This window comes from Orbicella faveolata, unplaced genomic scaffold (assembly GCF_042242905.1).
Source record: "Orbicella faveolata isolate gen_17 unplaced genomic scaffold, um_ofav_v1 contig_12, whole genome shotgun sequence".
Taxonomy (NCBI): Eukaryota; Metazoa; Cnidaria; class Anthozoa; order Scleractinia; family Merulinidae; genus Orbicella; species Orbicella faveolata.
In genome coordinates, this window is record NW_028301539.1 from 2,544,728 (window position 1) to 2,569,673 (window position 24,946).

General features: G+C 37.8%; 2 protein-coding genes across 2 annotated transcripts; one reads left to right on the top strand and one right to left on the bottom strand.

Annotated features, from left to right (window-relative positions):
- Window positions 1-2,604: 2,604 nt before the first annotated feature.
- Window positions 2,605-9,477, top strand: LOC110054980 (retinal rod rhodopsin-sensitive cGMP 3',5'-cyclic phosphodiesterase subunit delta-like). The gene is made up of 6 exons (XM_020761359.2): window positions 2,605-2,828; window positions 4,576-4,638; window positions 4,943-4,968; window positions 5,738-5,863; window positions 6,427-6,532; window positions 7,287-9,477. Exons 1-6 carry the CDS (start codon window positions 2,779-2,781, stop codon window positions 7,366-7,368), a joined length of 453 nt encoding a protein of 150 aa, XP_020617018.1. The 5' UTR covers window positions 2,605-2,778; the 3' UTR covers window positions 7,369-9,477.
- A 664-nt stretch (window positions 9,478-10,141) lies between these two features.
- On the bottom strand, window positions 10,142-22,957 carry LOC110054978 (uncharacterized). The gene is made up of 11 exons (XM_020761357.2): window positions 22,806-22,957; window positions 18,707-18,769; window positions 18,126-18,255; window positions 16,486-16,540; window positions 16,105-16,152; window positions 15,311-15,491; window positions 13,849-14,171; window positions 13,534-13,569; window positions 13,189-13,251; window positions 12,838-12,963; window positions 10,142-12,448 (listed from the first exon to the last, which is right to left on the bottom strand). The coding sequence occupies exons 1-11, from the start codon at window positions 22,846-22,848 to the stop codon at window positions 11,693-11,695; spliced, it is 1,824 nt and encodes a 607-aa protein (XP_020617016.2). The 5' UTR covers window positions 22,849-22,957; the 3' UTR covers window positions 10,142-11,692.
- Between the last annotated feature and the right edge of the window lie 1,989 nt (window positions 22,958-24,946).

Below are 24,946 nucleotides of genomic sequence, written 5' to 3' on the forward strand. Positions count from 1 at the left end.
CTGGACCCTGACAGCTCCGAATAATTAACAGTGCCTTATATGAATGAAAATGCTAATTGCGCGCAAAAACACCGGTCACGCCAGAAACCTGTTCCTAGACACACAATATTCATTCGTTCAGTTTAATTCGTCCACGCAGCTCGATTGACTGTTCTACCCCTACACTAGCAACAATGCTACCTCAACTCAAAACTGTTTCGTGCGCACAACGTTGTAGATTATAGATTCGATCACTAAGCAAAAGATGTTGTGCATTTACTAATAACAAATGTAAACATCGATTTTTGCTTTTCCTTTCAAACTTTCATCCGCGTTCCCAACACGTGCTCCTGTCGCGAACAAGAGCGCCACACTTCAACAATATACTAGCACGTGCATAACTTGAAATATTAAGTCTTGTGTTTAACTGTTTCGATCTTTTACAACACGTGGTAGTCTTGTGCTAAATGTCTTGCTCTTTCTGTCAATGTTCAACGATCAAAATTCACTTCTGTCGGAGAAGACATGAAAAATCAAATCTATAGACTAATTTTTATTTCTAAGAAAATCCATGGTTCTTTTCTTTTTTGCGACTCTGTAGGCTACACCCGTGTAGTTTCGACTGCAAGTTTCAATTGTCTTTGAAAAAGGCGCTACGTTTTCAAAGGGTTTTCAAGAAAGAAGCCGTTGATTATTAAACTTTTTTTGAAATGATTGGGTATAAGAAAAAATGACAGGTTTCCTCATTGTGTGAATAACAGGCTTAAAGTTACAGCATTCAGTCCTCAGCCATCAAAGAAACCAGTTTGTTAAAGATCACTCTAACGAATTTTAAATTTCCTTTTTATCTATTTCATTCGAAATGTTGTAACAGTTCGAGAACCTGAAGTCTTTTACCGTAAAACGCTAGCCTTTTCGCTTTTTTCGCTGTTTATTTGCCAAACAGGTGCAAGTTTACCAGAACTTTTGACTACTCAAAAGTTTAATTAAAAACAGAACACGGGAGTATAGTGAACACACGCAAAAAAATCATAACAAGCCAGCAACACGATCTCGGTTTTACAAGCACTGTAATTATGTAATGGCTGTTTTCTGCCGAAAACGTATTGACCAGTACTCGAACAAAGAGACATACTGCGGCAAAATTGGGGCCAGATTGTTTTGCGCATTGGGTTTCCATGCATCTTGATTTCCCTCAGAAGACCCCAGCACTTATTACAGGTAACTGGTTTGAAATTTGCTGCTACTCAGCACCTGCTCAGGGGGAGCGGGTGGGTGGGGTAAAGGGGTCTGTATTCACGCTCCGCACTTTTTTACGCTCGATTTTAGCTTCAGCCTCTTTAACTGCTAAACACAACATGTTCCACTTCCGCCGGGGTAGCGGCCGAGGGGGGGCGGGGGGGGGGGGGAGAGGGGAGAGACTTCCATATAAAAAAGGGGGTGCTCGTCGGAAATGTTGAAAGAACACCTAAGAGGTGCCAAGATCCTGTTTTGTGGGCGTGGCTTGAATTTTTTTTCTCCCGTTACAAGAAGTACCAATTCTTACATAACACATCATCTACTGTCATATTTCCCGCTCAACACTCGATCTAAAAGGTACCGCAAACGTACCTGCTGTGGAGCTTTTGAGGCTAACCATCCTAAGAGGTATCAAAACTGCGTGTCTAACCCCTAAAAGGTATGACGAACACCCCCTACCTTTTTATATTGGAGTCTTCCCCGGGTTCCACTCAAATGTGACCGACTTGTAAACTAGAATATATCACATCTAAATGAAATGCCTCTCCATGTTTTTGGGTCTATCTGTGAAGTATTCATGTTAACTTCTACAAATGTGACAAATGGGTCTCTTGTTTGCGAGAAAAATATGGTCGCCAACCTTTTGATTCTCTTCAATTTTTCGCTTTGGTACTAACGATTCTGCAGACAGTAACTTTCTCATGTGAAACTCGCTGGCTTAGTCGCTTCATCAAGCTTATTCTAGAACTCTTGCAAAGCAAGCAAAATAAACCAAAAAGATCAATATTAATCAATGATTTACGTACGCGTATCGTGTGGGACGTGACCACCTTAGGTGTGTGGTGTTGTGTTACACTTTGGGCCGTTGAGAAGTTGGGCGCTCTAAAAGGCATCGTAACGATAACGAAGGATAACGAAGTATAACGAAAGATAAAAACGTCCACGAAATAAAATAATACTTTTTTTTTTTGAATAAAATGAAGAAAACATACTCACCTTGCTTGGTGTCTGTTGTTCATTTGGCCTATTTCATCGTCAGGCAAGGTGAGTATATTCAGAAAAAGTAACTTGAGCTCCCCATACAATGCCTTTTAGAGCGCTCAAATTCTCGACGGCCCAAAGTGTAACACAACACCGTACACTTAACGTGGTCACTTCCCTCTCGATCAATTAATTCAATCGTAGCCTGCGAACGGGCTGCCGGCGAGGACGGAAAAATATTCGGCGAGCAAAGCGAGCGGACGAGCGCGAAACTAAAAGGATTGGGAGAGCGGAGCTATCCGGGCTCCCTCGCGCTTCTGGTTCGTCGGCTGCTACATGTCCCAGTTTCCAGGCCTCCCGGCCGTTTTGTCACTCCCCATTTGACGTGAATTACCCAGAGTTCTCATGGAAACGTTACAAGCCAAGCTCCTTGGTGCAGGGATTATTTGCTGCATCCGTTTCTCCCTCTACTAGAGGTTCTTAGCGATTTTCTTCTTTTAACGTGGCATTTGGCTCTTGATTCTGTGCAGAACTCTTCACTGGACCATTCTTTGGTGGTGGATAGCGAATTTTCCCAGCATGAGCGTGAAAGGCGCGAGGAAAGATGAAATCCTGAAGGGATTCAAACTGTATCCTTCGTTTGCAAGTTTCCTCGAATTTTACGCTACTTTTGCAGACTATTTTAACTTGTCTTCACTTAGTAGTTAGTGACCTACACGAATCACTAATTTAGCTTACTTATTTTAAAGTCTAGAACTTTTTGGATTAGCGAATCGTGGCTATCGGTCGTTTAGTTCTTTGGCGGGTGGGCCGAAGTCAGAATCTTCTGTAAGCTTAAATTAGAACTGAACAGATTTGCTGTTTATCTGTTGATATTAAAACACTGTTTTGTTCCTGTTATACAGTATTCGAAAAGTGATACTTTTAAACCGTTCTGTTTTTGTATTTCGATCCGTTTTTTGGTAGGATATGTAACACTTTATCAAACGTCAACGGATTTTGGTTATGCCAGCTAGCACGAATTCACGACATCCAAACATCGCTTCATTGTAGTTTATTGCAGTAGCGTAAAAGGTAGACAAAGATTAGATTTTAAAGATTTATATCTATTAAAGCGGATGCGTAGATGCTGTACAATTGTGATCGTGTGTCACAAAGTGATTTTTCTAATTATTTATATTGTGAAGCGAATAAGTAATCGGTCGTGATGTATTTTCGACATAGCGTTTCAGGTAAATTTAATCATGTCTGTGTCTGTTTATTTGCAGTATACGGTTTTATCTGACTCGTGCTCTGTGAAATCTTAACCTAAAGTGACTCGGAACGTTCTTGACATTTGCCAACTGCCCTGGCCAAATGCTACTGTTGTGTCTAACTTTACAACTGATAACATTTCTGATTTAAATTTTTTTTCTAAAATGATCAACCTCTAACAGAGAGACTAAACATTTAATTGAGTGTTAAAAAGAAATCGATAAAGATCTTTTCCATTTGGGAATATTGAACATTTATGCGAAGTAGCATTGTTATTCCAAGTGATTAATAGAAGGTATTTTTTTACCATTGTCCAGTGGGAGGTGTTAACCTTTTAATAAATTTTTAATAAAGGCAGTTCATGAAAATGTCAAGCTCTGATTGGTTACTGTGAAGGCATTATATCATTACCTGACAGCATGAAGTGTTGTTCTTTTTAATTTAGCATGTTTCAATTGAATGTATGAAAAAAACATAGAGTTGTGAGGCTTTCTTTTAGAAAGTGGAAAAAAAAATTGTCAGTTGGTATTCTTGTATTGTTGGAAACCATGCAAGTAACCATTGAAAGAAACAAATTTGCCAGGAAAACCTCTGGTACTTAGTGAATGATCAACTTGCAAAGTGTTTATCAAGCCAGGCGTCCCTGTCATGGTTGACATGGCAGAGTCAGATTTCAATAATGTACCTCTAGTAATGTATTCACGGAAGTAAGATCATCGTAATAAGAAGGCTATGTGATATGTTTGCATGGTAAAACTGTTAAGCAACCATTTAACCATGACTGATTTGTGACTACTTCCTTAATTTGATACTTCCTTAACTTTGAGTTATGATCTTGTGATCACTCTAATATATTCTCAAGTCAAAACAAAGATAGATCTAGATTGAAAAAAGAGACCAAAAATGTATAACATTGCTGTTTTTACCTAAGAATAAATATTTGTCAAATCAGACAGTGTGATTCCGTGTAAATAAGTTTAATGTAAGATGCACTTCAAGGTTTAACACAAAATAAATTGTCAGATTACAAGTATATATTTGTAAAATTTTCACAGGTCATTCAGTTTTTTGCTGCAAAGGAGTTGCGTCTATTTGATTTTATACTCCTTAATAATGATATAGAAATTGGATGAATCTGCGAGATGCTGACTCTGGGAAGGTGTTGTGGCAAGGCAGTGATGACTTGTAAGTGAAATCTGATCAAACATTTCTACTTCCTCATTCTTTTGAGTAACTTCAATTTTTTGTGCCTGGGTGCCACAGGTAACTAGCTTTTGCCTTTGGGCAACTGAAAAAACTTACTTTTCTCATGTATAAGCTTAAATGCTGGGCAACCAGCACAATGACAGTTTGGAACCTTTGGGTTCCTTGTAAATATTTTTAGACCAAGGCCTTGTTATCCCTGTTGTGACTGGCAAAAACTTGTTCCTAAATCCATTTAGATTCCTAACAGTTATTGATTAATATATGTTTGATATTTCTTTTCCAGGTCGGTTCCTGACCAAGAACATGAAGGTATGAGCATCGTAACTTCTTTTGGCATTTTATTTTATTTCTAATATCTTACCAAATGCTAAGCACTATTTTGATGCAAATAGAATCTACTTCTTGCATGTCATAACCTACTTCTGAATGTGTTAGGCTGTCTTTAGCTTGGTGATAGGTTTTTTGATATTTATAAGTCATGTTGAAGAACAGTTTTCAATTGATTGTTGTAAAGCGAGAACTAAAGTAATCACTCTAGCTAATCACAAGGGACACAGGCAATATAGCAAACCAATCAAAACTTAGAGTAATTCATGTACACCTGGTAGAGTGATTTTCAATTGAGTATCAAGAGTAATTTCAGGCAATTACTTTGGTTTTGGCTTTGGTTTTACTATGGTTTGAGTTTGACTAAGTAGTAGAGGTAGTTTTTAAGTAATTGGTTTGGTTTTGGTTTTACGACACTCAATTGAAAACCACTCTATAAGTGCAGGAAAACATATACGAGTGATTCATGGTTTTGGTTTAACTTCTGCTAGGATGAAAAAGTGACGCAAGTGTTTTTTAAGCCAATTTTGTAACATTGTTTTGCAAAACCGATAGAGTCTCATTATTGAACATCAAGGCTTGCATTCCACTGTACAGGGCTGTATGTAATCATGAGAGTCTGCTTCAAATGATGGAAATTCTTATCCTATTAGAAGAGATGTGCCAATAATTGGAATGTACTTGTGACATGTGTTGCTGTCTATTTTGGGATTTTCAAATTAAGGAATTAGTGTTTTGGTTTTGTTTGCAGCAAGAGTACCAAAAAAGATCTTAAAATGCAAGGCTGTATCTAGGGAACTTAACTTTTCTTCTGAACAAGAAATGACAAAATTCAGACTTGAACAAAAAGTTCTGTTCAAAGGGAAGTGCTTAGAAGGTAAGAAAGTAAAATTTGCTTATTTTATTAACAATATTCATCTGGTAGTGTTTGTTACTTGGGCAATAACTTTGTTATTAACCTGGAAATTCTTTATTGGTAAGTTATAATTTTGATCTACCTGTATTGTCGAAAAATTGCTTAAATACATTCATGTTAACCGATAAACGGTGACAAGTGAAATTAGGAAATAATTCAGCTAGTAATTCAACTAATAAGTGTGTATTAGAATTTTGAAAAAGAGCAAGTGAAATTATTTCTCAATTTCACAAGTATACCATTTGATTACCTTTTAATATCATATAGGTGACAAATTACGCTTACAGTGGTAGGTTTTTGACTTGTTTATTGCATCTGGAAATTTCTCGCGAAATTTCCCCATGGCAATTTTGTAATTTCACATGTGAAATTATAAATTAATGCTGGAATTTTGCACCAGAATTTATTAAGGAGTAATTTGTCACCCATGGTATTAACGATATCCTTTGAGAAACACCTTGCTGTGATGTCAGTGTATTTTAAGGATGTAATTTCACTGTTAGTATTTTATCTTGTGTTTGTAGAATGGTATTTTGATTTTGGATTTGTTATCCCTTCATCAACGAACACATGGCAATCACTCATAGAGGCTGCTCCTGAATCACAGATGATGCCTGCAAATGTTCTAAAGTAAGTGTGGTCTATAATTCTTTGGCATCAGTCCTTTGGCTGAAATTATTGTGTTGTGATGGTGGGAGGGACACTTTGCTGTCACTTTACCTCACTCCATTCAGTTGTATTAATGGTTACTAGTAGATTTCACCATCAAGGGGGGGCAGAGGGTTGGGCAGTAGAAATCTTATTGATCACTTCCTGCCATGGAAACCAGAAATACTTGCCTGCCTGACAAGCCAGGTAAGGCACAAATGTAAACTCCAACTAATCTAGTAAGCTTAATCCTCCGTAGGAAAAAAGATGGCGGCTGTACATTTTACCACAATACCATGTGAGCCTAATACAGCCAGTAAAGTACAAGGATAGCCATGATTTTGCAGTATTTGTCCATGTGCTATCGACATTGTGTACGCTGCCTTTGAAGGTTCCACAATGTTCCTGTACGTTTTTATGAGCGTTGTTTAAGTTTCCGTGCGCTAAGAGTGTGTTTGATGGCCAGAGGTTGGTGGAATTTGCAGTCGGGTTTGTAGACTCTGTCCTTCATTCAGTGAATGAATGAATCTCCAAATTGCAGATCAACTTTAAGAGGTGAAATTTTGAGGAGCTAATGAGAATGACTTTTGGACTGGTACTCAGTACATCATAGTTACAGCTTGCTCAAAGGGCATGCTCAAAAATTGATTTCCTTTTCTTTCTTTTCTTTTAAACTGTATAATTCATTTCCACTGAATACAGAGATGGTAATGAGAAGTATTTTTTTCTCTTTCAGTGGCAACGTGGTTATTGAAACAAAGTTCTTTGATGGTGACCTCCTGGTCAGCACCTCTAAAGTGCGCGTTTATTATGTCTGACCAAGACGTGGCAGCTTTTTTCTATGCAGAAACAGTCTTAATAATATCCAGGATGTACAGTGCTGTCTTGAGCCATGAAGACCGTCTTATGTCACCTAGATTAGTAGCTAGAATGATCTCTGTCTGTGTTGTGCTAACAATAATTATAAAATATTTTGAGTTCTGGGAAAGGACTTTTTTAGAATTTCCAGTGTCAATTTATGTTAAGTAACTTCTAAATTTTGTAGATGAGTTTGATTATATATACTTAATTTGTAATGTATAATAGCTCCAGCAGTTTAAATTTTGTAAGGTATTGTGTGTATCTTAAGTGATTTGTTCAATTTGTGTACTCTATCAGTTGGTACATGTGTGTTTGCTTTGCTGTGTACATATGCTGTAATTACCATAAATGCCATGAACTGGTGGACCGTGCTAAGTGTTTTCAGGAATGGCAGGTTGAAACAAATCAGACCTATAACTTAAAAAAATCAAACCGCAAGGACAGAGGAAGTCAGGAGGAATTAATTTATACAGTCTGAGGAGAGGGTGGTTTGTCCTGTTTTGTCTTTGTCGTATCAAAAAGTAAGGTGAATGTTTTCATACTTGCTGTGTATGTTGTCAGCATTGGCGGGGGGGGGGGGGGGGTATAGCTATAAAAGAAAATGACTGTTGGTGAATTACACCAGCTGAAAAAAAAGTAGTAACTTGGTAATGTTGGAAATGGAGTCAACACACAGACATGGTCAGCCAAGATAGATTTATTTATTATTAGACAATATTTTAAACACCCCTCTCACTGACTCTTCTGAGAAAGTTGTGCCACATACCCTGTTGTCCAGTGTTGGGTTAGGCTTGCTGATAGTCCTTGCTACTAAGTGAAAAGCACTTTCAAGCCAGTCAAGGTTTAAGATACTACCTTAGAGACACTTGTGTTTGATTGTTGTAGCAAGTGATATGTAAAAGTTGCATAATATGTGATTTGCTCTATTTGATTGTTTTTGTGCATTCATTCATTGGCTTGATTATAATGTATTGGACTTATTTTGTAAAATCAAGAATCAGTCTGTGGTTTATTTTTTTCATCAGTAGTATGACTGTCAACAACATACTGATTGTAAATCATGCATTTATGCTTCAATAAAAGGAATCTTAAAGGAATCTTTTGCACTTTTGTAGCTAAAGCCAGATGCAAAAGTTAAATTCAGGTTACTTCTATGCTAGACCACGAGTAGTCCCTCTTTCGCTTAGATCTAGCATTCAAACTCAAAACTGAAGGACAAATAATATAAACAGAAGACCTCACTGAAAAGCCTGGGCAGAAAAGTTACAAAACTGAAAGTAAAATTCTCGCTTATCGCGGGTTAGCTTGAACCTTGCCCGGGTTGAAGCCCTGGCCAGGGTCTGTCATATAAGACATAAACTGTCATTGTGCTTCTCTCTGCTCCAACGTTTAAAAAGCAATAATTATAGATATCTGTTTGGGAAACTTGATGAATAAGCAAGTAATCCAGCAATTGGTTCTTAGTATTTCCATCGATCAAGTGTCTTCTTTCAAATACCTTCTTCCTGTCCTTAATGTACTTATTAAAGACCACAGCACTTTCTCCGAACGAAATATAATCTGAATTACATTTGCCTCTTTCAAACTGAGCGCCCGGAAGAAAACCATTAGTAATTTAAAATGAGCCTTATTTGCATGAAAATGAATATATGACTGAACAACGCACTTCATATGAGATGTTGTAAACTGATAAAAGGAACTTGGAAGTAACCATTGATCCCTATAATATTCATAGAGAGGGAGCTACACGTATTAGATGCGTTTACTAGTTCCTCGTTAACACCGCAGATTCTGTATGGCGCGCAAAATATATTTTGTAACGTTTCGCTAATTACACTGGAGTATGTTCACTATGTATGGTTCGTGTTAACTGTAGAAGTATTTTAGGCGTGAATCCTTAAGGGGCTAGTAGGCTATTTAAGAATTTGTAAGTTATGCAAGAGCCACTCGAAGGCATCTCTTTCAACTTTGCTTTTTAATTTTCTGTTTATTCACTGCTGTGTTTTCTTTATGATGATGTAACGCTCGCTGTATCCTGCATCAATAAACGAGATGCCCGCCCCTGATGCTGTGTTTGTGTTTATTAAGATTAGTTACAAAATATTTTATAATCGTTTCAGGGTGATTAGAGTATAAGCCAAATTATAGGACAAGGGTGCTAACGGGCACTTGTTTTCTGATGCGGATGGTGCGTCGCGCTCACACCTTGTACGCTTGTACGAGGCACGCATGAAGAGGTTTTAATTAATGAACCTCCAGAGCTAATGAATGCCAAATATAGAATTAAAGGAGTGATGTACAGCCACAAAGGGATCCTTCATCATGTGACCACACTGTTCAAACCTTGTTCGTTGGGTCTCTCTTCTTCCCGCCCCTTTTCGCTCCAAGGGTCGGGAAGAGGAGAGATCCAGGAAACGAGGTTGGCACCCTTCATGTGCAGACAGCTACAATGCAACATCGTAATGTAATGCGCGACAAAAGAGGAGAAAGGGTACTTTCCAACCTGGGATGCGAAAGAACCGTCACTGGGTATAGTAACGCACCTCTCTCCTCCGCAGGGGACCCCTAGTGGGGGGAGGAGGTCGAAACTGGAAGCCCCAGCCTCCAAGCTGGCCGCATTCACGGTCAAAGCGGCCCGAAACAGGGGAGGAGAGGGAGCGCACCAATATGATATACTGTACCAGCATACAAATTTTAGTTGTCGTTAATACTAATTCATCGAAAATCAGGTTTGAGTTTGAGGCCTTTATTCTTTAACACTCCATAACTGACTTCTCAGCTTTTAAAAATCGATTAAAACACTTATTTGTCACTTCTGTTAGCGAGCTGAATTTGGAAGCGGGAAAGACTGCAAGGGAAAATCACGAGAAAAAGGCTTAAGAAAGAGAGTTTTAAATTCCAAAACGAATAAACAGTAATTATAAAAACTAGTGCGCAACGAGGAAAACACTCTATCTTCAGTTCCTGTATCACAGTCCTTTTAAAACGAAGGACTGGCTTTTCCTCTTGCTATTTCCCTTAATTTTAAATAAAGCTTTGAAAGGCGTCAGTCTGGCTGCTCAGTAACAAAGTATTTTCTAGCTGATACTTTGCATGTGATTTTATATTTTTACATCCAGTGTCTTTGTTCTCCGAGATTCTTTGACAAATAAAATTACCCGTTAAAATATGTTCTCGACATAGCTTACTATAAAGTTGCGTTCAATGTTAAAAGTTTGCTGACTTGTAAACAAGTTTTGCGTCTCTGGAACAAACTCTAGCTTTCCCATTGTTGTAAAAATGGTGAATGTCCTCGGAGAAATTTTTCCTGATAGGTATTACAACACTTATAACAATAGTAGGAGTATTTGCAGCGAAACTAACTTAATGTTTACTTATGTATAGACCACTTAAAAGTAATTGGTTTTGCAAATCTCTCCGCTACACGCTATTTAATTGTTAAATCGACGAATTGCATGACAGACTATTTCAGAAGTATTAAAACCCTAATTGCCGTGTTAGGATCCAAAGTGCCGGTCAATTATTATGGTTAATTTACTAATATTTACACCCATCTATTTAATAACTGTTTGCATTAAGGCTTTTTTGCAGCTGGTATTCACATGACCAAACCTGTCAATCAAAAGAACTCTTAGCACTTCAATGGCTTCCGATAATAAAAAAGATTATGAAGGATTGAACATTTAAGCTCTGAGTTTGAAAAAAAAATTATAACTTGAAAGCAAGCTTACCTAAAATTTACCATACATAAGTCAAACAAAAATTACGATAACTACTGGGTATCTCCAACGGTTTCTCCCGTCTATGCATATCTTGGCGCTCACTTTTGAATCGAAAAGCAGCTCAGTCACAATAGCCTCCATTTGGCGCGAAAATATGCTCGGATATTTGTCCGAGCATATTTTCGCGCCAAATGGAGCCTATTGTGTTCATCATCCGTCAAATATTTTTCGCAAAACGCGCAGTTTTGACAATTAAAAAATATCACTCGGATGTTCCCCAGTTTTAGCTGGGGGATATTGAGTCACGTGACGCGTTTAGACCAATCGCGCGCAAGCGAAAATATTTGATGGATTAGAAGCTTCAATATCTCTTGATTGATGTGGCCATCATGTTGTCTAATTTCTGCAAGGCACTTTTCCGTTTTCCAGCAAATTTGTTTTGGGAAGTCATCAAGACGAATTAATTGCGGAGTAACACAGGTAAGCAACCCTAAGAGGGCGATATCTTAACAGAAACCACATCCTATTTACAGTGACGACTCAGTTCATGAACGCCTTTTCACTGTTGTTTACACTCCTTTTCTTTCTCCCTTTTCTTCTTATCTGAGCTGCGCCTGCGATGTGGTTGTATCAGCGGCACAGCCTTAGGTTTCGATTCAGCCTCCGTAAGGGTGGGGGTTGGGCTTTCTTCGGGGCTGCTGTTCTGCGGCTTCCTACCGAAGGTCGGATCTATTAATTCAGCGATGTTGCAGTCGGTCCCATTCAGGAAGTGGCCGTTACTCAGTAACTCATGACTGGACGGTTCAGAGCTGGCTACGGTGGACCGCCGTTCCAGACCTCTCTGATGCCGCGTATTATTCGGAATCTCGTCTCCTTCCTCGTAGAGACGTTCCCAGACCCCTTCTCGAGTATCTGGAGAGGTGGGGGACTGGACTACCTGGACATGAGACGAAGAATGCGTGGAGCTTGTGGATGACCTGAGCGAGTGTTGCCTGACATATTCGGCAGATCTTTCGAGTGAGGAGTGCGGTGAGGAGTTGGGAGAATCTGACAATCGCATTTGTTCTCTGTCAAGGAGCATGTTCGTCGGAGAGTTAGAACTGGTCCGTGACAGCCTTTGCGGGCCTTCTTTCTCTCGTTCAAATGAACCATTGTGCTGCGAGGTAGCTAACCTCTCAGGGCTGCTGTATTTGCGATGTGCGAAGTCATCTCTTTGCTGGTCCTGCTCTGTTCTAAAAGACGGCTCATCCTGCAGCAGATCGGGAATTTGGTTTCTGTGGACTGCTTCCTCATACGAGGGAAGTCTCTGATGCGACTGAAACGGAATTAACCAAAGGGAAGACTTAACAATAAGTTGCTGCAAGTATTATGTTGCTTAGCCTATTTTAATTAACAAGATTTTTCTCGCCCCGCCCTTGACTCTAGCCCCTTATGGAACGTCAAGCAATCTTTCTCTCATTGGGAAGGAAAGATTGCGTGACAAGCCTGCGTAGAAGGCTAGCTTGATTCGAAATCCGTGTAATCTGATTGGCTGCTGTTCAAGTCTGAATTTTCGCGCAGAAGTAATAACCAGAGAGATCTCAGAGATCTCTGTAGAGTTACGTCATCAACATGTAATGTTCTCTCCCACCCAGACGCCTCTAGCGAGACAAAAGTTCCAGGCGTCATCTCTAAACACGTGTTTTACTCAAGGTACAAGCTTACCTGCAGCTCTCCGGTACTTCCAGAGGTACTTTCAGCGGGAACTGTCTGCGCTCGTCTTAACTGTCTCTCTCTCTTGAGCTTTTGTAATCTGATGTACTCTCTCCTCTGCAACTCCTTTGCAAATTCCTACAAATATGTAAAAAAAAAACCGACCACGAAAGTTGTAAGTTATTCTTAGAGAAGTTTCCATAGGAACAGTTCATCTATCAGTCTTCCTTCAAGTGACAATCTTAAGAATGAAAATGGTTATGGATGAATTCTGAACCAATTTGCACATTATTTAACAAAACTGGGGAAGTTCATTTGAGCTAGGGTTTTTTCATTGAGCATGTAGTACATTGTGTTACATACCCTGTCCTGATATTCCAAGGCTATCTTTCTGTCATGCTCAGCCTGACGATCCTGTTCTAACAACTAACAGAGAAAAATTGACAAAATTTGAGGAACAATTTATAATGACGGAAAAGATTTTGCTAAATGAAGTAACACGCAGTAGAAAGAAAGAAAGGTGAAAAGCAACAAGAATTGATGTGGGAAGTTAGTTTGCTTCAGAAATTACAAAATTATTACACAGAAAATCAGGATATCACTGCGACAGTAACACATACGGAGTAACTTTGTATTAAGTTTGGAGGAAAACAACAGCTTAATATTCTAATAACAAGTACATGGAACATTTCAAACACAGATTTGTACCTTGTTTTCTTCCTCTTGTAACTTCCTTGCAAATTCCTGTTGAAGAAAAAGCATATTTAATATCGTAAATAAGAACAATATTTCCCTTTTTAGATGAAAAGTCCTACACTAAATTACAATTTAACATTCTAGGGTGGAGAATGGTGCAACGTGTCTTACCCATGAAAGGCACAAGACAGCAATCCAAACCAGGACTCAACCAGACCGATCATATGTGAGTCCAATGCACTACGCACTCCTGCATTAAAACCCCACCATGTTTCCTATGAGTACAATACAGGTTATAATTATTATTATACTTGCTAGCAGTCCTACCTCATCTTGTCTCTCACGTGATCTCTTATGTGCCTTCTCGCGTACACCTTTATCATCATTTTCATCAAACAAGTCAATTGCTGTTCCATCAGCCATGATGATCCTATCGCACTCCAATCTTCCTCCCTCCCTGAGTTCCCTGGGTTCCTTGGGCTCCTTGGGTTCCCTGGGTGGTAGTTGAACCACAGCTCCTTCACCTAAGTTGAACCTGTTTTCCGGCTCCCTGCTGCCACTGTTACTCCTGCTTGCATGACTGTGACGAGGCTTAGTGTCCTCTCTATCTGGAGAAGCTCGGCCATTTCTAGAGCTTACTGGAGCAGGTGCTGCAATGAATTAGGTATTTACAGGTTACGAAACACCATGAGATATTAGAAAATAGCCCAAAGAAAACACGCACGCTGATTGGTTTATAATATTGTGTTTCTATTAAACAATGTCGTAAATACTCTTTTTATTTGGCCATCGTAGCTTAATAAGAAATAACAAGCAAACTGCGGTGATAAACATGGCAATAAAACGCATGTTAAAAACAAATTTCAAGTAAACGTCAAGTAAATGAACTTTGTTTTTAACATGCGTTTTATTGCCATGTTTATCACCGCATTTCGCGTGTTATTTCCATTAAACAATTAGGTTTTGAGCTCGAGATTTCTATCGCGTGATAGTTGACGAGGGCACAGCCCCAGTCAACTATCACACATAGAAATCGAGAGTGAATAATCTAATTGTTTTAGTATAAATCTACTAGTCCTTCAAAAACTTAATCTAAGTCTTCTTCAACGACCCTTCGAAAACACAAAGAAGCGGCCCCAAGTGCACGCTGCTACGCTACTCACTATCTATCACAGAACAGATAGTGAGTAGCGTAGCCAACCAGAGAATGCCATTTGTGATGGAACACTAGTAGATTTATACTAAAACTTGATAGAGACACAGTACAAGCACAAGCTGTTGACGTAACAGTGGTACGAACAAAGAGAATTTACATTTTGATGATCAAAAAAAAAGTGTTTTTTTTTATCACAGAATTTTATGAAAGAGATGGAAAACATTTCTCTGTGTTTCTATCGAATTACAGAAACATTCCGCTGTCGGCATAGGTTCCTACAGCATTTGTTGCTCTCCCAAACTTTCGGAACATGTTTGTTTTCTATTTCGTAATTAATGTCACTTCCAAGATAAATGCAAATTGTTCTGTCATGTAAGAACCTTGACAAAGATGCTTTCATTAGGATCTAGATTAATTTCCTCATATACTGCCCCCAACCGACTGTAATCCTAACCAGCAATTCAACAGCTGTAAAAAGTCCATTTTTGTTACAGACTGAGAAATCAACCGCATTTTCCCCAAGCATTTTGCATTCTTTTACTTAATGGTTTTATTTTTTTGGTTAAAAATGCAAGATAAAACTGAAATCTGAAGGGATTAATCAATGCTTGGAATTTTGTCAATGAATCACACCTCTTTGCATTTCAGCTTGCTCATGGTGATTCACATGATTTTCAGTGTGTTCATGTAGCCCTGAGATAGCTTCTTGAAGCATTTTCTGCTCTCTTTCCTCTCTTAGTTGTCGCTCTATTCTTTTCTGCCTTGCCCGCTCCAGCTTCATTGCTTCTTTCTCTTGTAGCTTCCGGGCAATTTCCTAAGGAAGAAAAAATTACTGTTAAAGCTCCTATTTTGCTATTTATATAAATTAAATACTGCCTGGGAACTGCCCTCATGCAACTACCATTAATTGCGTAGCTTGCAAAAAGATATTCAAAGAAACATTTCAATAAGGGAATCCTCTAGATACCCTTCTGTCTTACAACATTGTTCACCACAAGATAGGGAAAAATTAAAAAGTAAAAAAAAGTTCTCCCCACTATGTAATCAGCTATACTCTAGAGCATGTCTTGTTATATCAAGTGAGTGAGTTACAAGCAAGCACAGGAGTGCCAAGTTAAGGGAATCAATCAGTTGATGGATTAAACCCAATCGATCAAGCCAGCAAGCAAACAAGACATAGGTATGAAATTATCCAAAAATTGCAGTGTAAGACAATGGCAAAGCTGTGGCCAAAAAGTATTTAGTATTGCTGCTACATGTACGATAACATTTGCTTTTAATGACCAATTTCTGTTTGGCATGAAAGCCTGAACATCTGAAAAAAAAAATATCACCAACACCGTTCCGTAAATGATCCATTTTAGTTTTTAATAATAATTTCAGCCTAGGATATATAAGGAGGCATAAAAGCTAAAATTTCCACCAACCTCGTCCCTTGTTTCTTCATCCCGTTTTCTCCTTTCAAGGTTAATTTCCTGAAGAAAAATTCATGCAGCATTACCTAAAACTTAACTGAAGTCATGAGCTGCAAAGATACATGTAAAATATCCTCATATGTACATAGCATTACTATACAAAATAACAATGTTTATTGAGCCACTGTCAGAATGAAATGCTGCCAGTTAGAAAGGAAATTCCTTTCACCCCAAGGCTGAGGGATAGTTTCTATTCCCAAGGAACATTTCAGCTTTTATTGAATAAATTAAAGAAATTAATTACAAATGCTTTGAAATGTATCATTAAAATACTTCTTTTGGTCAAGTTTTCATGTAAATTATAACAAAAAAAAAAGCATGTTTCATACTCACTTCTTGTTGTAACTTTTGCTGGAGGTCTCTGGTTAGCCATTGCTCTGGCTGTTCCCTATTATAAAAATTAATTAGAATTCAACTGTGATTATTGCATGACTGTGATATTAATGATTTCTTGTGAGTCATGCAATCTTGATATTTCATGCTAATGGATGACAAAAACAAACAGCTGTTATACTGGGCAGTATTGGCTTTAGGAAAAGAATGTGCTGCTAAATGTTTAGCTTACAAAATGAACTGGTTTGTAGATTCATTATATTTTTTTTTACAAAGAAGTTAAATGTATATTAAACAACTGAAGCATGCTGAATTGGCTTCATACAATGTTGGATTAATAATCTTTCAGTTTTGCTTATGCAGAATAAATTTTATTAATAAATTATACAAGATATTGTTGGCTAGCACTTAATACATGCAATATTACTTGTAAGAAAAACAAAATATAATTTAAACATGCATGGCACAGTCATTTGGCAAGAAACTTGCAATTCAATTTTGATTGTTGCAGGTTTGTACTCTAATCTTTCACTACATGTATCATGTTTCACATCTTCTTTGGAAAGGAACTGTTACTGTAGACGTGCGTGCATTCAAATGTGTCTGTTATTTACACAAAGTCCAATACCAGAGCTTCAGGCAACAGCAAATATCCATTTGACACAATGTTCAACTACTGGTAAGCATTTGCAAATTAGTATGGCCAATTTAGGGGATAAATCTAAATCGAAGATATTCTGTTCAACGTCAAATCCTTAAGTGCTTAACAATAAGATGTAATGTATCTTTAATTACTGTATGTTATTGAACTAGTTTGTTTGATCTGTATTGGGGAAAGAGTGGTCTTGTTATTTCTTGGCAAGTTCATGCACTGAGCGGAGCCGGTGAGGTCAAATTTACACATGCAAAGCAAGAACCTCATGTTTAAAAAAAATAAAATTTACATGTGCCAGCCAATATTCTCCAATACATATTGAACATGGTAGCTCTGACTGATTATTTAGAATTGATTGTACATGTAAGTTATGGCTGTTCCAAAACTCTGGGCCAGGTTGTTCAAAAGCCAATTAATGATAACCCAGGATTAAAAGTTGACCAAAGTATTAAGTTTTATTGTAATACACTGTAATTAAAATGTTTTTTTAGTGCTTGTGTTTTGTGTAGCTAGAGATCATTCAAACTCAAAACAGAAAAACAAACAATATAAACAGAAAACCTCACCCAAAGGTTCTGTGCAGTGTATATACATGTATTAGGTAATTGCATTAATGTGAATACAGTTAAAGGACTTACACTACCCTTCAGGGGTGACATTTGAAACTTCTCTCAAAATTGCACATGCCTTTAGGATATTACTCATTTATTACATGACTGAGAAAATTGTGAACACTCGCACATTAATTTGGACTGCAGTGCAAATTAAGAATTTACGATAAATTGGCCTGCTCTCAGCCAATGACAATGAAGTGATTTTCTCAGTCATATAATAAATTAAACAATTTGCAGAAAGTAATTCCCGGGCAGCCAATTTTGCAAAATTAAGACTGCTCAATAAGATTTCTCCTTTTTAATTGGGGACAGTTTCCCATTAATAGTTACAACATAACTTGATATGAAAATAAGCAGAAAGCAATATTTACATGTTTTGGACATCTTCATCAGGAAGGAGCTGAGCATTTTTGACTTCTTCCAAGTATGTTATCTTGGCAGCCTTGACATCCTCACGTACTGTTTTTCTTTCATTGCGGTTTCTAATGTAATGGTGCCCAACTGCAAGACAGAAAAATAATATCAGTAATACAGTACAAGCACTCGCATGCAAAAGGATAGAGAAAAAAAAAACCCTGAATATAAAATGTCCAGGATACTATGCACACACCAATAGGCTAATGTCTCCATAATAACTAACTACCTATTAACTGAGAGTGGGGTCTTTACAGGAAAATCTCAGACTGCTATCAATCAAGGTTTGAGATTACCTCTAAAGACCCAAACATTCGAGGTTAATAAGTTCTTTATTATATGGCTTTTTGCTTTGTTTTTGCAGGCCCATAATCAGACTGAAAGTATTACAGGGGAATAATGCCCTAGAATTAGCCAATTAGAGCATGTGTCTATATCGGCTTCAAACAAAAGACAAATAATAATTTACTTATTTGCTACCAATAACAAATATATACTTAAGAGGTAAAGTCATATAATTAATGCTTATCAACATTACATTCTTCATCTTGCAATCGCTGTGCCAGTGCTCCATCTTCACGCACCCTGAAGTCCTGACAGACTGGAAAACAAAAACAAATTAACTGAAACTAAGCTACTGACAACTTATAATATAAATATAATGAATAAAGTTGAATTTGCAGAAGGCTTCGGAATTAGTTTGCCGGTGACCCCTGAACTAAACCTTCCAAGCAGCAATGTAAGATATGTAATACAAAAATGTACATGTAAATCATGCACTTAGCTATACAAGCACTAAGCTTAGCTAGTTTACAGGCATGCCACTGGAACAGAGGAAACAAATACTTCAAATAAAATAATGTAACATATGTAGTTAAAAATCCCAACTGGCAGGAGGCAGACCAGTTGGTTATTTACAAAGCGTGACCGAGGATTTGAACTTGGGATAACTGAGAAACAAATCCCACTAGAGGCAGGGTGGAGGCCTTGAACCCAGAACCTCCAGATTACAACACCAGAGTCCTAAACCAGTCAGCCACATTGCCTCCAATATGGTAAGGATTAATTTAGTCTGTTTCCGAGTCTTGTACAGGCACGTCAGGACAAGAATCTCTTGTTTCTCCAGCATAAAGCAACTAGGAGTATAATTTCTGTTTCCAACTGGATGGGATGCTAGCCCATCGCAATTAAGGCCACTCCCATATCTAGCATTATGATAAATTTGATGCAACTGTCTGTGCGCACGTGGTTGAAAAGTGCACTATGGCAGTCAAGTCTCTGAATGGGGAATGTCATAAATGAGACAATGTAGTATAGCAAAGTGCAGGTTTGATCACGTTCCTTTCTGGTAGGACAAACATTTCATGAGATGCTGTCTTTAATTCATGAAAATTAATCTTCTGTAATAAAAAAAAGGCTTCACAACATTGTAGCAAGTAAATGTAAACTAAATATAATACCAAAAGTAGGACTGCTGATCTTTTGATTCACAGACTAAGATCAAGCTACAATTCAATACTGCAAGCCGCTGCTAATAAGCCCTGGGCTTATAGACTCTTTTCATAAACTTATTTTGTATGCATTTAAATAAGCCTCACTAAACTCGTTTGGAAGTAAAAATTCTTTTGAATTATCAACTCAAAAACAAGGTTAGTCAGGCTAAATTTAATACTTACAAAAGAATTTATAATTGGCAGCCATTTATGGATATAGGGTCTATACAACTTTGTAAGGGCTTTTAGATGTTTTGAAATGAGCTAAGGCTGCACATGCTGATCGCAATTATACATGTAGCTTTTTCATTTACGGGTAATTCAGCTTTAAAACATCATAACAAAACAAATCAAAACAAGGAAGGCTAGAGGGGGACTTATATTCAGATATATTACCTGCTTTACAGGTAGATGGGCCTATAAGCGGTGGGACTTATAACCGGAGGGGCTTATAACCAGAGGGGTTTATAACCAGAGGGGCTTATAACCAGAGGGGCTTATAACCAGAGGGGCTTACAACCAGAGGGGCTTACAACCAGAGGGGCTTATAACCGGAGGGGCTTATAACTGGAGGGGCTTATAAGTGGCAGTTTACGGTACTCTTGAATGTTCTTTATTGATCACAAGTTCCAATACCAGCAGTAGCTGCAAAAACTGTACTAAAAGGGGATATAATTCATGGTAGGCCACCCATATAGTCTCCCTGCAGTTTGCCTCTATTTACTGCCGTTTGCTTGCGGTTAGCATTTAAATATTGTGTTTAATTGCAGTTGGCATTTATTTACTACTGTTTGCTTCCGGTTAACATTTAATTACTGCTGTTTGCTTCCGGTTAGCATTTAAGGAGTAAAAGGGAAGGCGATTATATGTGGCCTACCATGAATTATCTGCCACTAAAAGGTACTACAAATTTACAGGTTAAAGTGTAGTCTGTAGTTATCAAGGTTTGTTATGAGACCTAAGAGGGATTATCGATTTTAAAAGCCTGACAGATGAATTTACAGATAACAAGCTGCCAAAGTACGCATGCTCCACTGGAAATCTAAAATTCCCACAGAACCTTAATTACCTCAAAATTAATGACATTACATAAATGAATATTGACTTACCACAGCCATCACAATCACAGTCTACACAAGGATTCTTTATCATCAAATGTCTGTCATTCATGACTAACATTTGATTTGGGCAACACAAAGCAATAACATATAATTCTGGCCAAATGTTGTCATTTTCTTAGTGTGCCCAAATAAAAACAACATCAAAACCACTAGAAAACGCTTTGTGTTTTAAAACAATGCAACGTTTTACAACTGTAAGATGTTTTTTTTTTTCCCGGCAATAAGACTATTTATTCTTTTATTGTCTTTCTTTAAAACCTTGTTTTGACAAAGTGGAAACAATCAAATAACAAAACTTACAAAATGCACACATCAAAGATGAATCATTCTAGTATCTATTGAGATCAGCTGTTTGAAACAAGGATTACCATAAGGAAATCATTGGTATAAAATAATTTCATATCACATTACTTTTAAGCCTGGCCTGACATAACAAATAGCTTTTTGTTTAGCCAAGCACAGTAGGGTGACCTCACACTGAGAATAAATTTTGCACTAAATTTGCAATATAATTTTAATTGCATTGATTTCTTCAGCTGACCTCATACACACAATGGTAATTTTTGCCTAGGCCTTTAACACATGAATAAATTACCAAACTGAACAAAGAGATATTCAAAAACAAACTCAGCAATTTTCCCTTTAAAAAAATGACTGTAACATTGACAAGTATTTTCTAGACTTACGAAAATCAAACTGCAAATTGTATGCAATATTCTCACAGTTAGCTTACATGTAAACATTTTCAAAATTTTCATTTTAAAAATTAAGTGAACTTGTTGAAAAAGTTGGTCAACAAGTTTCATTACACTAAAATATTTTGTTAGTGCAAACCGACTAAGGAAGTGTCAGTTATTTGATTTAACTTAATCGTCCATATTTACTTTATAAACTCATAAACGAAGAGCCTATTAAATTACTTAATTTTCAACGAAATTCTTCAGCAAAATATTTTTATCTCAACATGTATTTCACAAGAGGAGCTCGTGATCAGAAGAAGAAATACGGATTCCAATATTTTTTAGTACTACAACAGATGCGAACATATCATAAACTAAGATTAACTTAGTACAGTATAAGCTAGCTAAGCGGGCGGAAAACTTTTAAATGATGTTTTCGTGCAGGATCATTTTCAACCGAAGCAGAAATTACTCTGATTATCAAGTTCAGTTCTCTTATTTTCGCATCTTCTGATCCCCTCGCCCATTTAAGTTCGCTTAGTTGTGTTTAAAAGTTCCTTATGGAGCCATAGTTAAAAACAAAGGCGAATTAAACGCCGTGACTGAAGCGACCTAGTGTAATCCCAATTGAAAACCATCACTGCATGGGTGAGAAACAATCGACAAAATGGCGGCTGTTGACATTTCATTTGATTCTTGGCCTGTCTGTTCTTTTTACGAAAAAAAAAATAAACGCGTTTCAAAGCAGTGACACACTTCTAACTTCGAAGAGCCACTCAATATTCGTTACATGATGTAGGATATTTGAACACCATAACGTTAAAAACTCTTCGCCACCTCCAACACCAGAAATTACAGCTGTGATTCAAGGCTTACACGAAAGCTTTATTTATCCATCGTCTGTAATGATCGAAACTTCAATATTCATGATATGACAGCGAAAGCAGGTAAAGTATAGAAACAAAGGGAGCACGTACAAATATCTATTCTGTCTAATACGCCGATGAAAAAAAAAATAATTCCGAGAGATCGGAAACCTGTGGCAGGTCTCTCGAAAAGACCATGAAACTTATCATGCACACAATATTTTTTCGATTCATACAATTGTAGCTGTACAGGTCACAGGTTTAAATCATTAAAAATATAATGACATACGACCCGTAACGACTATCAATTGAACCACGTTATAATTCTTCAACTTGGATACACGTTTCTCAACTGTGTTGAAATGAAATTTTGAACCTGACTATGTAGAACTACAGTCAAACGATCAACCAAAGGCATGTCGATTTTATAGAACTTGTTTAGCCGCGATTTTTACGGATCTTACCACAAGATCTTACCTTGACGAACAGAAGGTCTGTCAGATTCGTCTACTTTAGCCATGTCTCTTCAAACAAGCCCAAACTGGCGGAAAAATTGGATCAGATTTAGAGCATTTCGATCAATATCGGAGAGTTTTTATTTCGGAGCCGTTTCCTGTTGTTATCCGGGACCTTGGTACTTGAGCAAATAAACGATTCTCATTGGTCAAGAAAACAATAGGTATTCACTTCTGAGCCACCACTTCCGAAATGCATGAAAAGCGGAAATGCTATCATTTCTGTTCGCCAAATAAACGCTCTAAATAAAATAAATAATCCCCATAATTTACTCCATAATTGCCTCAACACACGTGCTAAATGGTAGAATTTTCATTCGTCGCCTTGCCTTAGAGAAGCAGAATATTTCCTGCGTTTGTATAGACCTTTTGACGTGACAACCGTTACTGGGTCGTTACTGCCCTTAGGCAACCAAAGGGTTCAAATACGGCAGAGGGCAATTTTCACCATTAAATTTCATGGTTGAGTAATATTGGAGCCGATTTTTCGAGTTCAGGATATAGCAGGAGTACGGAATAGACTGATCGTATCAATCTATCGGAAGAAATCATCGAAAATTTCAGATATACCGGAAGTTAGCGGAAACAAGGTGTAAAAGAATTTGATCCTTGGTTTTTTTTTTGTTTTGTTTTTTTTAATTTAAACGATGTTTTATCGTCTCTCAGTTATAAAATGATCAAGGGAAAATTCATTATCTGGACAAAAATAATTGATTTAAAGCTTAAGCTTCCTAAATGTCTTAACATTAAGTGAGCTCTAGTTGTAATTGTTGATCCATGTTTTTTGCGGAGATGGCGGGAGGTAAAAGAGGGCGTCTGGGAGGGACACTTAAGTATGACGTTATGTAAATACTTTTGTAATGCCTTCTCTGTATCGCCTTTTCACACACCCACTAGAGAAAAAAATTTGCATTCAGTAGCTTTTGCTAAGAGAGATCAGACGGTATTGTCAGCTGTTTACTCAAGACTCGATATCTGAAAAATGTACTTACATATCCTCGAGACCTCACTTAGATATGCTTAACCGAACATGGTTAAGATATGCTTTGCGCGAGCGATTGCCGTTGTGCGAACAGGTTGCGATAAAGGACGGGTGTGGAGCGAATTTATCAAAGTCATCAAAGTGAATTGGAACGAAACACAATTAAACATGGTTTTATGTTACAGAATGGATCGATCTTCAGCACAGTCAGCGTGCCGGGATGGAGAGAGAGAGAGAGCAGGGAAAACAATTGGATTATATCAGATTTTAGATTTGATTTTAACTCAGCGAAGGACATTCGAAGAAATCAAGACATGTGTCACGTTTTAGGGACGGAACCAAGACAATAATGTCATGAATTACCGTGATAAAACCAATGGAAAAAAAAAAAGATCAATGTCCCATTTTTCAAACTCCAGAACTCGGTGTAATGCCGGAATCGGATCAAAGGGCAAACCTTCGAATTAGAAATTTCAACATATGAACAAGCTCCAGCACTGTTAGTTCACGGATTCAAATATACCGATTTCAACCTGTGGAAACAAAACATTATCTTGGAAATCGATTTTTTTCACCCTTTTGCGGAGGTGGCAGGAGTGCTTCGTTTAGGCTGCGGAGCCATATAAAGCGATTTAACAAGAGTTGGAGGGGGTAGTTTTTGCTCACTTTCGCACGCTCATCAACTCACTAACCCTGCATCGAAAAAAAGAAAAACTATAGACTGGAGAGTAAATCCTAACATCTGACCAGTGCTCGGACCTGCCGCGTGACTCGAGATACTCTGGTTGCAGGATGCGATCGTTCGGGTAGTATGGGAAGGTTGGGTAACAACAAGGAAAACGCATAGGCCGAAAAATATGGGTGGAGCTCGACGCGGGAAGGAAATGGGGTATTCGTTAAATATGGAAGACTGGGATTTGAAGGGAGTTCAATATGGTTTTGATGTGATCAATTTGGTTAAGATTTGATCATCCTACCGTCCTACGCTATAAGGACGTCTGTAAACAAGACCCGGAGGGCAGGGAACATCGGTCTAGCAAGCTGGGAGAAAGTGACTGAAGACCGCAGTGACTGGAGAAGGACCGTGAAAGTGTGCGTCTAGAGGAACGAGGAGTTGACAG

Bases quoted from the DNA above. Each gene is read 5' to 3' on its own strand.
- LOC110054978 (XM_020761357.2), bottom strand. From the start codon at position 22,848: ATGGCTAAAGTAGACGAATCTGACAGACCTTCTGTTCGTCAAG. The intron at 18,770-22,805 runs GTAAGATCTTGT...TTTGTTTTCCAG, and splicing joins CAGACCTTCTGTTCGTCAAG to TCTGTCAGGACTTCAGGGTG. The intron at 13,252-13,533 runs GTACAAATCTGT...TTTCTCTGTTAG, and splicing joins TACAAGAGGAAGAAAACAAG to TTGTTAGAACAGGATCGTCA.
- LOC110054980 (XM_020761359.2), top strand. From the start codon at position 2,779: ATGAGCGTGAAAGGCGCGAGGAAAGATGAAATCCTGAAGGGATTCAAA. The intron at 2,829-4,575 runs GTATCCTTCGTT...ATAATGATATAG, and splicing joins ATCCTGAAGGGATTCAAACT to AAATTGGATGAATCTGCGAG. The intron at 5,864-6,426 runs GTAAGAAAGTAA...TTGTGTTTGTAG, and splicing joins CAAAGGGAAGTGCTTAGAAG to AATGGTATTTTGATTTTGGA.